This window comes from Crocodylus siamensis, chromosome 2, assembly GCF_052110815.1.
Source record: "Crocodylus siamensis isolate JL-2025a chromosome 2, ASM5211081v1, whole genome shotgun sequence".
In the NCBI taxonomy this organism is placed as follows: domain Eukaryota; kingdom Metazoa; phylum Chordata; order Crocodylia; family Crocodylidae; genus Crocodylus; species Crocodylus siamensis.
In genome coordinates, this window is record NC_143396.1 from 14,388,724 (window position 1) to 14,403,741 (window position 15,018).

General features: G+C 49.4%; 1 protein-coding gene across 4 annotated transcripts in view; it reads left to right on the plus strand.

Moving 5' to 3' along the window:
• Positions 1-15,018, plus strand: part of FGFRL1 (fibroblast growth factor receptor like 1) — a 250,755-nt gene that overhangs the window by 227,539 nt on the left and 8,198 nt on the right. For all 4 annotated transcript variants that reach the window (XM_090035357.1, XM_090035356.1, XM_090035359.1 and 1 more), the window contains 2 exons: positions 6,614-6,898; positions 10,792-11,145. In XM_090035357.1, coding sequence (XP_089891483.1) covers positions 6,614-6,898; positions 10,792-11,145 — 639 coding nt within the window. The remainder of the gene's footprint in view (positions 1-6,613; positions 6,899-10,791; positions 11,146-15,018) is intronic.

The following is a 15,018-nucleotide window of genomic DNA, read 5'->3' on the forward strand; positions in this document are numbered from 1 at the left end:
TCAAGCAAAAGTCTTGTCCTGATTTGGGGACAGCTATTTTGTAAATGCAAACTCACGGCCCTTTATGCCTCTCTCTCCTGCTCTCTCACTCTTGCCTCTCTGTTTCTTCCCTCTCTGTATTTCTCCTTCTTTCTCCTTTTGTTAACTGGCCTCTCTGAACTTATCCAATTCAGGCTTTTGTCAAGGAAACATTTCAGGACTGTGTAAATGGGATCTGGTTTCAGTATACTGCACACAGGATGGAGCAGCTTTTGGAGGCCACAGTAATCACTTAACCTTCAGAAGGAAAAAAAAAAAAGCAGCCTGCAAAGTATTGCTTTACCTGCAGTGTCTGGGAGAGGGATTGTAAAGCAGGTGAACATAAGATTTCAAACAAAGATTCTCAGAGCCCAGAATGAGAGTTAAAACCAGAGTTGCTGTTAACTGGCGCAGTGAGGAAAGATGCCGTTTCTGTTTCACAATATTGTACCTGCCCAGTGAGGGGAAAAAAATAATGGAAATATTTGCCTGGAACCAGAGAGCGGGTATGGGCAGTGACATGGGATTATTAACTCATCAGTCAATACGAAAAATTATTAGTGGATATGCCTCTTCTTGACCTGCTCCGTGCTATGTTGACCCTGGTGCTGGAATCCCATCCCGTGGATATGTAACCTTACATGGGCCTGCCCTGCATGCGCTCTGACTAATTTATTGCCTTATTAGAAGATAACAATTTAGACGCATTTCATGGCTGGCTGTTAACCTCTTCCTCGCCCCACAGACGGGCATTCCACATCCATAAAGGCAGCACCCTGCGGCTCTATTAACATGTGGGTCCCAGGGCTGGTGCTTAAACCTCATGCGCTTGAGTGCTCACAGTGCGAGGTGCCGTAGGGGTTAACTAGCTCTCCGGGAGCACGATTGTTTGCACTGGAAGGGAAGCCTCCTGTTTCAGAAGATGATCAAGGGAATACCCAGCGATTTACACACCAAAAACTATGGCATGGGCTAGTATGTCACACTTGCTGGCTCAGCTGTCGCTGCTAGTACATTCGTGCTGGACCTGCTCCACTTCATTAGATTACACATGAAAGGCTGTGCATGGAGAGCAAAGCATTTCTGCATAAGAGTTTGAAATAACATCACATGGCTGAAACCCAAAAGGACAGCCAAGGGGCAGGGGGTGGCAATGGAGGCAGGTGGCTGTTCACACAAGAAAGGACCCTGAAGATGTACTACTGGGTGTTTCCTATCAAGAGGATATGGCTCAGTCTAAGGCCAGTGTGTGGGGGACATACCCAGACCCCTGAGGGGACTGGCTTCTTTCTTCCAAATGTATGAGGAGAGGCTCGTGGACTGACAGTCTTGCTCACAGGGAGCTGCATACCAGCCTCTTCCATCCCTGAGTGCTGACAAGAGCCAGAAACCAGTCCAAAGTCTTTTCTGGGCATAAGGACTGCTCTCAGCTAATGTCCTCCGGGCATCTTGTGGATGTTGCTCCCCCCACTACATCAGCATGATGCACCTTCCTATGACGAATAGTGAGATTCACCCAATTCACCTGGGGAGCTCTGAGAGAGAGACTCCCGCCATTCCCCTGGCAATGTTAGTGCTGCTCTACACCAGTGCAGGACTTGATGGCAACAGTCAACCCAATGGCTAGGGACAGAAGTTACTCATAAACTGGTTAGAATAATCAGAAACCGGTTTAAACCTGTAACAGAATAAAAGTTCAGTGCACATAAACCAGTTTAAAAATGGCTGAAACTGCTTTAAAATAAACCTGCTACAATGTAGTACCACATTTAAATGATTTGGGTTCATGAAACTTCTGTCCCAGATCCCTTTATGGTTTAAGTTAAATCACAATCCCCCAGCATGCTCTGCAGCCCTGGGCTGCGTGCTGTGCTCCAACAGAGCAGGGCTGGCTCTGCCCCCAGTTGCCAGCAGGGACTTTTCCATCCCCAGCAGCCATGAGCAGGATGGATTTCCCCACCTCACCTCCTTCTCGGCTGGGGAATCAACCCAGCTTCTAGCTGGGGCAGGAGACTAATGCCCACATGGCCAGCTTCCCCCTCCTTTGGGCATGGGGTGGGCATTTTTCCTCCCTGCCACCCACCTCAGCTGGCAGAGGCAGCAGGGCCCAGCTCCTGGGCAGGGACAAGGCCACGGCCTGCAGCTCTGCCCAGGAGGCACAGGGCAGCCAATGCTCTGACCCCCTGAGCCAGCTTCCGTGAAGCGGCGGTGCTAGGGGCCGTGATCATTTGGTAGCTTCTGGGACAGCAGCAGGGGTCTGGAAAGGGGTGGGAGAGGGATGAGGAGGAGGCTGCTGTTTTTCCTTCCCAGCCCTTCTCAGCTGGCCTGCTGGCTGAGCAGCAGATATCACTGACTGATTGGCCTGGCTGCAGGGAAGCTCGCAGTCCCACCTGACCTTGGAGCCAGGGCAATCGTATGGCTGCACCACCTCCATGGCTACTGGGTCAGCTGAGGAGGGAGTAGGGGAGGGGGAAATGGCCCCCATTATGGGCTTCCCATGCCCTGTGATGGGCACAGCCTGGCTGAGGGTCCAAAGCCAGGGCGAGAGGGAGCTGTTTCCCCCCACACTCCCTCCTTAGCCAGTCACTGAGCTGGGGTATGGCTGGGTGATCGGGCTGGCTCCCGGCTCAAGTGGGAGAGTAAAGCCCCCACTGTGGGCTTCTCTGCAGCTGGGAGCTGGGCCAACCATCTGGCCATGCTCCCTGCTTTGCCAGCAGGGCAGCTTCAGAGTGAGTGGGGGGCAAATGCCCCCCTACCCTAGCCTGGCTTTGGACCCCTGGCTGCGCTGTGCCCAGCACAGGGGGTGGGGAGCCCTCAGAGGGAGCCATTTCCCCCCCACACACTCCTCAGCTGGTCTGGTGGCCAGGTGATCCGAGCAGCTCCTGGCTCAGGTGCGGGAGTAATGCCCCCACTGCAGGCTTCCCCGCAGCTGGGAGCTGGGTCAATCACCCAGCCATGCCTCCTGCTTGGCTGGCAGACCAGCTGAGGAGGGAGTGGGGGGTGGGGGGCGGAAAAGGCCCTTACTGAGGGCTCCCTCATCCCTGCACCTGGCACAGTGTGGGGGACCAGAGTTGGATGGGGGCCATTCCCCCCCACTCCCTCCTCAGCCAGCCTGCTGGCCAAGGAGGGGGCATGGCCAGGTGATCAGCCGAGCTCCTGGCTCCAGGTTGAGCAGGGGGGGAGAAGAAGCACCCCGCTAGTGGTTCCCCTCTCCCCCCTTCCCCAACACCGGGGAGACCCCAGCTGGGGGTCCAGGTGGAAGGGAGGGTTCAGCCAGCCTGGACTGAGGAGGAGGTATGTCTAGGGGGACTGGCTCCAGGCATGGGAAGAGAGAGGGGAAGAGGCACTTTGCTGGAGGCTTCCTCCCTCCCCACTTTCCCTTTTGCAAGGGAGACCCTGGCTGGGGTCCAGGGGACAGGGTGGGTTTCCCCCCAGGCTCGCTTCTCAGGCTCCCTGGACTGAGGAGGGGGCATGGCTAGGGGGACTGGCTCCAGGTACAGGGAGAGAGGGAGAAACACCCCACTGGGGGCTTCTTTCCCCCCCAGCGCTAGGGAGACCCCAGCTGGAGGTCTGGTGGGGGGTCCCTCCTCAGCAGACTGGAGGCTAAAGAGGGAGCTTGGCTGGGGAAATCACCCAACTCCCCCACTGGGTGTCAGGCTGGGAGGTGAGGTCTAGTGCCTCCTGGTGCCTGGTATGGGCCACTGCAGGGCTCTGCCCCCTTTCACTTTTGAAAAGCAAACTTGAGTTCACTTTCTTACCGGTTCAGGGTGCTTCACCTTGGTGGCCATGGCAGCGCAGTGCTCCCTCCTGTGCCAGATCCTGCCCGCTGGGCCATGGAGGTGGCTTCTGCCTTGAGCTGGTCCAGCTGCAGCCCTGCACCATGCTGTGGGCAGAGAAATCTGGGGAGGCCCATGACCTCCCTCCTCCCCATTGCCTGTGCACACACCTGCCCTTCCCCACACACCCACCCTTTCCTCACACACTGGGAGGCTGGGGGCAGGGGGCAGTAGGTCAGGAGTGAGGGGCACCAACAGGGCTGGGGTGGCTGTGGGCTGGGAGTGAGGGACACCAGCAAGGCAGGGGAGGGGGACGGGGCTTGGGCATGGACGGGGGCCAGGGCACTGGCATATCAGGGCTGCTGAGTGCCACCAAGCAGCAGGGGGAGGAGGGGAGCTGCAGCTACACCTGCATCCTGATGAGTGAAGGGGGCAGGGGGAGCTCTAATTTTCCATGATTAAAAAAACCAAATCAAATGCCAAAATGTATAGGTATTTAGAATTTATTTTATTATAATGACCAAGGCACTGGTAGGCTTCTGAATTGCTTTAAATATATCAATAAAACATTTAAATATATCAGTGTTCAACTGATACCTAGATATATATAGGGGATGTGTGTGTGTGTGGTGATGTTTCATTTTAATTGTGGAAAATGTGGATTTGGGGTTTTTAAATCGGAGAATTTGGGATTTGTCAATAGAGAAAACCAGGATCTCTGCTGATTATCTTGAGATATGCAGTTTGTTTGCTGCTGCTGGGGCTGGGAGGAACAGCTCCTAATTGAGATTTTATTAGGCTGGTGGGGAAGGGTAGGTCACTGGAAAGACAGTGGAAGGAAAGGACTTGGAATTTAAAGAAAGAAAGGATCAGAGAGGATATTGCCAGTGAAGAAGGTAGCACACAAGAAAGCACAGAGGCACTTGGCTCTGGGCCTAAGCAGAAATATGGTGGGAGTTAGGAAACAAGGAGGAAATAGGGATGATGCTGCGTAGAGCCAGCGGGTGCGGGAAAGAAGTTAGAATGAGAAGAGGGGACCGTGGTCCAAGGGTAGTGAGAAGAAGGTAATTTTTCAGGAATATTTTTGGAATAGAAAGAGTCTAGGTAGGACTCAGGCCAAAGAGAATAAATTAATAGTAAGTGGAGGAACTAGGATTAGCAATGTTCCTGTAGCAGTGGTTATTGTAGAGCACAGTTTGAGTGCTTGTGGGAATTTATGCTTTCTTCTAAATTACTCCACGCTGCTGTTAGTTATGATTCTCGCCTTGAATCCAGCATTTGAAGACATTTCTACATTCTTAGGACTATTGTATTTTACGTTATTTTGATCAGTTAGACCTTCTAATGGCTATACAGGAAGGATACTCAGCAAAAGTAATAAAGCCACTTGAATAAGACTATGTCACCTGTTTTCCCCTGAAGAGGGACAGAGAAAGTCATTAAACAATAATTGAAAGTTGATGGGAGTTTAAAGGTTAATTTCCTGTGGGTCTTTAGAAGATTGTATCCCATTATTCTGAACTGAGGATTTGGTTCCATGTGAACTTCCACTTGAGAATTTGTTCTTTTGGGTGCAGTAGTGAAAATATTTGTGCTTCTCCATCTCTAGTAAGGTAAGGTTGGAACATAACCCACAACTTTTCCTCAAGTCTACTGGTAGCTTGAGGAGTACTCTATCTGCTCATGTGCTACTTGGGTGACATTGGGTTGTAGTTCTTACTAATCACAAAAGTCTGTGCCTTGTTTTGTTCTTGCAAGTGGTGATTTTTTGCTGTGTATACTTCATAAAGCAATACTGGGTGAATCTTGGAAGGTTCAGATCAGCGTGGAAAAGCCTGAATGTCCAGTCATAGTCGAAACCTATGGGCTTGGCAGAATTGGTATAGCGATCTGGAGAGAACTAGGTTAGCTTCCCAATTTCCCTGACTTTATGGTATGGTTGACTATGTTTTGAGAGATGCTGAGCCCTCTCTTCTCTCATTAAAGCCGGTACGTACTTGAGGTGTTTAGCTCGTCACAGAGAGATCACGAGAACAGCCAGCCTTGGGGGACTTTTACCTGTCTGCTTCTGATCACAGCTAAAACCAGGGAATATAAAGCATCAATGTCCAAAACATGATAGTAACTCTAATGTAAACTGTGTGCACCTCTACACATGACGAAGCTCTGCTCTGACGTGCTAATTAGCATGCGGCGGAGCACACTTGATTAATCGAGTCTGCTGGTCCATGCTAATTAGCATGCTCCAGCAGCCTCCGTGTCATGTATATTCAGCATCACCGTGTTTCAGAATGGTGGCAGGGGCGCTTTAACTAAAGCTCATCGGATGAACTTTATTGAAAATGCTCTCACGGCCATTTCGAAGCATGGGATGCTGAATACACGTAAGGCTACAGGCAGTTTAATTAGAGCAGCTCACAGCGTTGCTCTAATTAAAGCGCCCACCCCCCTACCCCAGATCACATGTATAGATGCCATCCGTGTCTAAATTCTGTCTTCAGTTATGGCACCGAGACATTGACCTACATCAGTTAGGTGGGTATTCGGCCCAGTACTTAAGGCAGTTGGTTCAAGCAATGCAACTATATTACAGATTATCTCAGCTTTAAAATTTATGAACCTACATAGGACCTACTTTACTGAAGGAAGCTGTCTTTTCCAGTGTATGCACTAGTGATACATGGGCACTCCTGGCTTATTTGGAGCTAGATGCCTCAGAAATGAAGAGGGCAGAATCAGCTGGCAGCAGAATCACCCCCCGGCTGTATCATCCATCATGGACCTTGCCTATTATAGTCAATGTTTAATGTCTTTCGCAGCCCGGCCCAGGTTCACACAACCGGCCAAGATGAGGCGGAGAGTGATCGCACGTCCTGTTGGGAGCTCCGTCCGCCTGAAATGTGTTGCCAGTGGGAACCCACGACCTGACATTACCTGGCTGAAGGACAATAAGCCCCTCACCCCGCAGGAGATTGGGGAGAACAAGAAAAAGAAATGGACACTAAATTTGAAGAACTTGAAGCCAGAGGACAGTGGCAAATACACGTGCCGAGTGTTCAACAGAGTTGGGGAAATTAATGCAACGTACAAAGTTGAAGTAATCCGTAAGTACTGCCCTCTGGGACATAGCACCAAAATCAGTGTGCACTGCGAGTATCTAAATGCACAGAGGAAACTAGATGGGGAGGTGTTGCATGCGTCACTGAAAACAGAGAAGCCATTCTTCACAATCAATGATAGAGAGGTCTGAAGCATGGGCAGGACATAATCATATCCTGGATAAATACAGGTTACTGTGTCTGGGGAGAAAGGCTCCCAGAGTGGGCGGGAGATGCATAGGAATCAGTACTGTCCCTGTGATCGGAGATCACAATGTGATATGCCTTCAGAGAAAATCCCGGACAGCTGACGTAGTCACTTCAAGGGTGAGAGTACTCTGCTGCTACATCCACTAATGACTTTGTTGGAGTCAGGTAAGGCCTTCCATATGTCTGAGGAGAGCTAGAGAAGTAGTTTAAGTGAATACAGCTGCCACAGGGTTACACTGAATGGCATTAATCAATGGAAAACTTAGGCTGGATGTCAGGCAGAAGATACCTCTTCCTACAGAGCAGTCATGCAAGAGAATTTATAGAAGCCCTGGCACAGGAGTCATTACCCAGACAAAGCACTGACAACCAGATCTCTAAAAGTATTTAAATGCTAGAAAGTGCAGACTGACACAGAGGGGGAGAGCCAAAAACCCAGTCAGCTTCTTCTGCATCTTCAGTTATGTGAACATCTTTGAAAATCTGGCTTTTGAAATAGCAGGTGATTATCTTGCTCCTATCTAACCTTTCTGATTTTGTGGCGTTAATCTCCTGTCTTCCACAGTGAGATGATGATAGTGAAAAAGCAACCCAGTCTAAGGGAGGAAGAGCTCCTATTCCAAAATCATGTTTTGTTTATGACATCATAGGATGTTACCATGGAAATAATGATGAAACTGCAAATTCAAGAAAAAGGAGAAGATAGGGGGAAAGATCAAATACCTTGGATTACTGGGAATGGGGGCATGGGAGTCTGCAAAGTACCACATGGAAAGTGTGTTGTTCATCTGTCCATGCATGTGCTTAAGCATGGGCATATGAGAAAATATATCCCAGTGTGAAAGTAAGTGCCTCCTTCGAGGTAACTCCCTTTCTCCATCATAACAGGAATTAAAAGCACATGCAGGGAGTTCTGTTGTGCTCCAAATGCACAGACCTGCTGGACATCTGGTATTGATAAAGATGCAGCTGTGTGGAGACAGTAAAAACATGTGTTTACACTAAAACCAGGAGCAGAGACAGGGAAATGAATCAAGCCCCATCCTAATGTCAGATGTGGCATTTTCACTTCATCAAAACCAGACAGCACAGGCGGGGAAAAGCCCCTTTTCTTTGTTGGAGAGTGGTCCCTGTTTATCTTGGTTTTTATCAACCTGAAGATGGATGTAACCTTTGTTTTCATTAGCCTTTTCTGGCAAGGAGAGAAAGCGGGAACTGAAGCAGGAACCAGAACCAAGTAGATAAGAGTATTAAATGGTTTTCACAGGCTTTTTCCTATTTTAACAACATGCAGCAGCTCATTTCAGGTTTTATTCAATATCCTTGACTATTTTTTTCCCTGAGCCTCTACTCTGGTCTGGGCTGAGTACTCTCCAGCTGTGCCCATGGTACAGCTGTTGCTCATGTTCTCTGATGCATCTCAAGGATATTGTTGATAGCACCTATTGCATCCTACAGTGACCCAGAGGAGAATGAAGCATTGCTCCTTCCTTCTGTGTCAGAGCTTGTGCAGCACTGCTGGGAACTGGCTCTTTACTTATCCAGTCCAACAGTGGTTGCTGTTAGAAAGCCAGTGGGCACATATACACGAGACTCTAACTGTTCAGTAGCTGAATAATACTGCAATAGCACCAACAATGTTACTACACTACTGCATGGTATTATTAGGCTACTGCACAGTAGAGTCACTTAAAAGTCATTTGCCACTGCTGTTGATGGGTTGGTTACTATGCATTGATTTAGTATTTGGTTATATAAGTACTAAATAAATGCTCAGTAACCACTGCGCAGTAGTGTCTTGTGTAGTTATGCCCTCTATCTATTGAGAATGACTGTGTGACCAAGGCCTTTCCCTCTGCCCAGGAGAGGGAAAACTCTGGCATGTCAGACATGACTGTCTAAAAACTGATTATAAATATGGACTTTTTGATGCCAGCATAAGAATAGATTGTGTCATTGAAAATAAAGGATAGTCTTTAAATTTACAAGGTGTTGAACACCATAAATATTCATAGCATAATAATAGTAGGCCAGTGTGGTCATTTAGAACTAGGGTCATTTAGGATATTAATGTTTCTAATTTTGTGTTGTGATGTCTTGATGCCCTAATGAGCAGGGGAATCCTGTAGGGCTTGGGGCAGGATGCTTAGAGGAAGGGAAGACTCTCCTAGACTAGGGAGGCAAGGGAGGCCTCTGGCTCCCTTGTTGCCTGGCTAGGGAGGCAAGAGGCCTCTGGAGCTCTCCTCAGCCAACAGGCTGCTCCAGGTTTTACAGTTAGTCCAGAGAAAGTATTAGTAAATAGAGGTAGACGGGGTGGCTTAAGCCATCCTTCCCACATTTAAACTTCCTTCAGACATGACCAGCCCCTCCACCCCCTTCTCAGTGCCAGGTTCCCAAAGGCATTTGGCCAACCCTGGTGGGACATTGCAAGAAGCACACACCGAAGTAGCAGTTCTGCACACGGGAAGGGCACACAGCCCCCACTCACCAGCATCCACCAGTTAGTGTGGGAGGTGGAGTAAGGAAGTACTGCTCGTCTCCTCTCCTTTGGTCAGTCTGGAAGACCTGTGGAGAGACTAGGCCATGATGCAATAGAGAACACTTCTGACCCTTTCTGCAACTCTCCTGAGCCAGCTGTGGCCCCACAGTAGAGCCCCCTGGATAAAGTGCACAAAAGCCTGAAGCTTCGGCAGAGAACATGCAGGGCTCCACCATTGCCTGTAAGATTACCTGTACCTGCCTCCCAAGCAGAGCTGACCACCCGCATGGTCCACTCCAAGTAAGCTTGTGGCATAATAGTCGACTTGACACGTTACATGGTTCCTTGGCCAGAGGAAGTGGCATTGCTCTTTGCCCTTCTCAGTCTTTCCCAGGGCACTTATTGCCCCTGTTCCAGAACAAAAGTATAACTGCAACATAGCATGTGCCCCAGGGGCCAAAGTGCACTGTGAAAGCCTAGCATAGGGATTCAGGAAACACGTTCCCTCTGTTACTTGTAGGAAGGGAAATTGTGACTGCAGCCACCCCTGGACCTCACGCATCATGCTTTCACCTCTGGGTCCATTCAGCAGCACAGCCCTGCCTCCTCTTCACTTCGCTTCATCTACTCTCTGGATAACCTGAGGGCTAGTAACAATGGTTAGGCCTTGCCCTGGAGTACTGCAGTTGTGCCAAAGGGGGGTTAGTAGCTCATTTAGTAAGTGTTGGGGAGTCCCATGCCCTCCACTACTGCGCACTGGCAATGCACATCCCTAAGCACTCCCTATGTCTGAAGAAGGGTGCCTGTGCCCAAAAGCTTGCAAAGAACATTTTTTTTTCAGCTATTCGTTTGGTCTAACAAAAGATATTACATTTACCCAAATAACTTTGCCTAGCATAGTTCTGTAGCATAGGTATCTAGAAATGCAGCTCTGTGTATCGAGCTTGTACTGCTCTCAACAGCCAGCAGGAGGGGTCTGCTTAGTTTTGGGGCTGGACTGTGCTACTTCAGTTAATGTTGATGAACACCAGGGTCTCTGGTTTGAAAGCTAGCTTAATCACTGTCAAGATAGGAACGACGACCCCTTAGACAAGTATTCGAGGGCCCTCGTGTACTGCCGAAGGAAGGATTTGCAGATTCTATATGTGAAAGATTACAAGCAGGCATAAATGCAGTCTTTATCTAAGCCACATCTGATCTCTATTTTCAGAGAGGACACGGTCCAAGCCCATCCTCACGGGAACGCATCCTGTGAACACCACAGTGGATTATGGTGGGACCACCTCGTTCCAGTGCAAGGTCCGCAGCGATGTCAAGCCTGTCATCCAGTGGCTGAAGAGGGTAGAGTATGGCACTGAGAACAAGTACAATTCCACCATCGATGTCGGGGGGCAGAAGTTTGTCGTGCTGCCCACTGGGGAGGTCTGGTCCCGCCCCGATGGCTCCTACTTAAACAAACTGATGATAACACGAGCCAAGGAAGAGGATGCTGGCATGTACATCTGCCTGGGGGCAAACACAATGGGATACAGCTTTCGCAGTGCTTTCCTCACGGTGTTACCAGGTGAGCAGGGGGTGGCAGGGACTTTCTGTCCTGCTCTTGGGCTGTGTACTGTCCTGTGGCACTGTTGCGTTCACTGGGGGCATCTGCATGCACGCTTTACTGTGGAGTACACTAATCAGATCCACACTAAAGCATCACAGTCTACATGTGTGCTAGTATTAGGGCACAGTAACCTAATTAACTCTGCTGTACTGTCTTACAGTGGAGTAATTAAGTGCGACTCAACACATGCGTAGGCGGTGACCACGGGCATGAATTGTGCCCAGGCAGCAGGGGACCAAACTCCTGCCTGCTGCCTAGCCACAAGGCTCTGCAGTTTTGGCACTCTTGTGCACCAATCTGCACCTCTGCGACTTGATGCCACCACCCAGAGTCTGGGGGTGACCCCCTGAGCCTGCCATCACCCTAAGGCTGCTCTGCCGTGGCTCAGTGCTGCTTTCCTGGATGCACGTGTAGATGCTGAGCCTGGGAACAGTGTACTCTGGTGCAAACTGCTTTGGAGTTTATCACATTGCCTTCATTTCATGTGTCGATGCACCCAAGATCCTGAGCTGATGTATATCAGCGTAGCTCCCTTCATGCTTAAGCTCCAGCGACTTCAATGGTCCTATGCTGATTCACACCAGGTCAGCAAGTGGTGAGCATTAGACAGGAAGACAGAAGTTACTGCTATTTCTGGGGTTGATTATGGTGGTTTTTTTCAGTCAACCTCTTCCCCTAGCAGAGTCTCCGTGTAGGCTACTAAGTAGTGAATGGGTCTGGCTGGAGTCAGTAACCATATTCCTTAGTTTTTGTGCTACAGAAGGGCTGGGAAGATGTGTTGTGCTGCCAGGCTGTGCTTCATCCTACAGAAGAAACACAGGAGTTAGAGGAGCTGAACATCGTCTCTTTCTCCCATTTGTTTTACTTTGCTGATAAAAGGAAACAATGGGAGAATCTGATAAAACAAGAGGAGAAGGGCAACTACATGCAGATCACAGTGGCAGGCAGAGAATAGGTGCAAAAGACAATGTAATTGGCTTCTTAATGCCTATCTTGATCCCAAGGAAGTTGTTAAACTCACAGCTGCTTCCTCCTGTCCCACAAGCTCTGCCCTTTCCTCCGCAGCTGGAACCTGCAGCCTCACCTCTTTTCTTTCCCTTTTGTCCTCCTACAACCTGGTTCTGCCATGCTGTGAATTTATAAACTGAGAGCACCTTCTGATTCCTCTTTGCCCCGTGTGAATCCAGTCAGATCTTCCCTACTGAGTGGCAGGAATAACTCCTCACTTCTGCTTTCTCCCTTTAGCCCTGCCACTAAGTAAGGGTGAGCAGGTTTCTGTTCTCTCTTGTGCACCATCAGCAGACTTATTTACCAAATACCAGTCATGGAGCCCAATAGTCCCAGCTGTGCAATCCCAGTGTGCAGTCACTGAGAACACAACGTGACGGCAGTGGAGTTTCCCAGCTGTAAGGCTTTGATGCTATTAAAGTCAATGGAAACTTTCCATTGCCTTAAATGACAGCCCAAATCATAGTTTCATAGTAGCTAGGGTCAGGAGGGACCTGAACAGATCATCTAGCCTGAACCCCTGCCACAGGCAGGAATGAATGCTGGGTTCACAAGACCCCAGACAGGTGATCATCCAACCTCCTCTTGAATTTGCCCAAGTTAGAGGCGAGGACCACTTCCCTGGGAAGTTGGTTCCAGATTTTGGCCGTCCTAACTGTAAAAAATTGCTTTCTGATCTCTAAGCTAAACCTGTTCTCCTTGTCACCCCAGGCGGTGCTGGGGAGAAAAGGGCTCTACCTATTTGCTGATGATCTCCCCTGTTGAGTTTGTAGGCAGCCACCAGGTCTCCCCTCAGCCTCCTCTTGCTGAGGCTGAAGGGGTTTGGGTCCCTCAGTCTCTCCTCGTAGGGCCTGTCCTGCTGCCCTCTCACCAAGTGGGTGGCCCTCCTCCCAACCCTCTCCAAACTGGCCACATACTCTTGAAGTGTGGCGCCCAGTACTGGACACAGTACTCCAGCTGCAGCCTGACCAGTGTCGCATAGAGAGGGAGGATCACCTCTCTGGACTGGCTTGAGATGCACCTTTGGATGCGTGACAAGGTATGGCTGGCCTTGCTGGCTGCGAGCTGGCATTGGTGGCTCATATTCATCTTGGAGTCAATAATGACTCCAAGATCCCTTTCTGCCTGTGCTTTCAAGAAGGGAGCTCCCCAGCTTATATGTCTGCTGTGGATTCCTTCTCCCAAGGTGTAGCACCCTGCACTTGTCTACGTTGAACCCCATGCTATTCTTGTCTGCCCACTTTTATAGTCTGTCTAAATCTATTTGCAGCCTCTCTCTGCCTTCAAGTGTGTCCACCTCACCCCACATCTTAGTGTCATCAGCAAACTTGGACAGCATGCTTTCCACCCCCTTGTCCAAGTCGCTGATGAAAATGTTAAACAGTGCGAGACTGAGCCCTGGGGTACCTCACTGCTCACATCTCGCCAGGTTGAGTACAACCCGTCCACCACTACTCTCTGGGTGCACCCCATCAGCCAATTTTTTACCCCTCCAACTGTGCAGGCATCAGTGCCACAGTCGCTTAATTTATTGATGAGGATGAGGTGAGAGACAGTGTCAAAGGCCTTCTTAAAGTCTAGAAAGACTATGTCCATGGCGACACCATCATCCAAGGATTTAGTTACTTGGTCATAAAAGGCAACCAGGATGGTCAGGCAGGACCTGCCTTTGATGAACCCATGCTGGTTGCCCCTGAGCATGATCTCCCCTGCTGGCCCCCCACAGACGTGCTCCTTGATGATTCTCTCCAAGATCTTCCCGAGCACTGAAGTGAGGCTTACAGGCCTATAGTTACTTGGGTCCTCTTTCCTCCCTTTCTTGAAAACTGGAACCACCTTAGCCAGTTTCCAATCCCCCGGCACCTGGCCAGATGACCACCAATGCTCATACAGTCTGGCCAAGGGCTCTGCAATGACCCCTGCCAGCTCCCGCAACACCCTTGGGTGGAGGGCATCTGGACCTGCAGATTTAAAAATGTCTAGCCCTTCCAGAAGATCCCTAACTACATCTGCACTAACTGAAGGCCTGACAGAGCAATCCCCAAGATTGTCCCTACCTGTGGTAGGTGGGATATCCTGGTCCCTGTTCAAGAAAACAGACAAAGAAACTGGTAAAAATATCGGCTTTCTTGTCTGGCGTAGCCACATGATTACTGTTTGTGTCTTGCAGGGGCCCTACATTGCCTGGTGCCCTCTTCATGCTCCCAATGTACTTGAAAAAGGACTTTTTGTTTTCTTTAATCTTGGATGCTAGCCGGAGTACCATCTCTGCCTTGGCCTTCCTAATAGCCTTCCTGTACTCACAGGCCGAGGAGGAGTACTCCTTCTTGGTGACAGTTCCTCCCTTCCACTGGTTGTACGCCCCCCTTTAGTCCTCAGGCATTGCTGAATGCCCTTGCTGAGCCAAGGGGGTTTCTGAGCACACAGAATCCAGCCCTACAGACCTCTTATTGATGGTGGCAGAAAGGGTGGACTCTGAGAAGCTAGGCTGAAGTTGTAGGAGTCTGAGTTTGAATTGTTTGTTTAACTTATAAACCTCCCATTTTTGAAAAAAGGAGATTTTAACAGATTGAAAACCTAAAACTTTACGAAGTCATTTATTGTTGAAATCTCTTGAGAGGGAAGGAGTACCCATAAATATTGGTAAGAGTCTTGTTTTGGGACAGTTGGGTTCATTTCACCTTCCAACCCTGTTTCTAGCAGAGTGGAACATCACTGATGCTCATGGGCAAAAGTCAATGGCAAAGCTCCCATTAACTTCCAGTGGACACAGGAGCCTGTCATGTCTTTAGCAACTTAAGTGGAAAATATTGTAACAACATG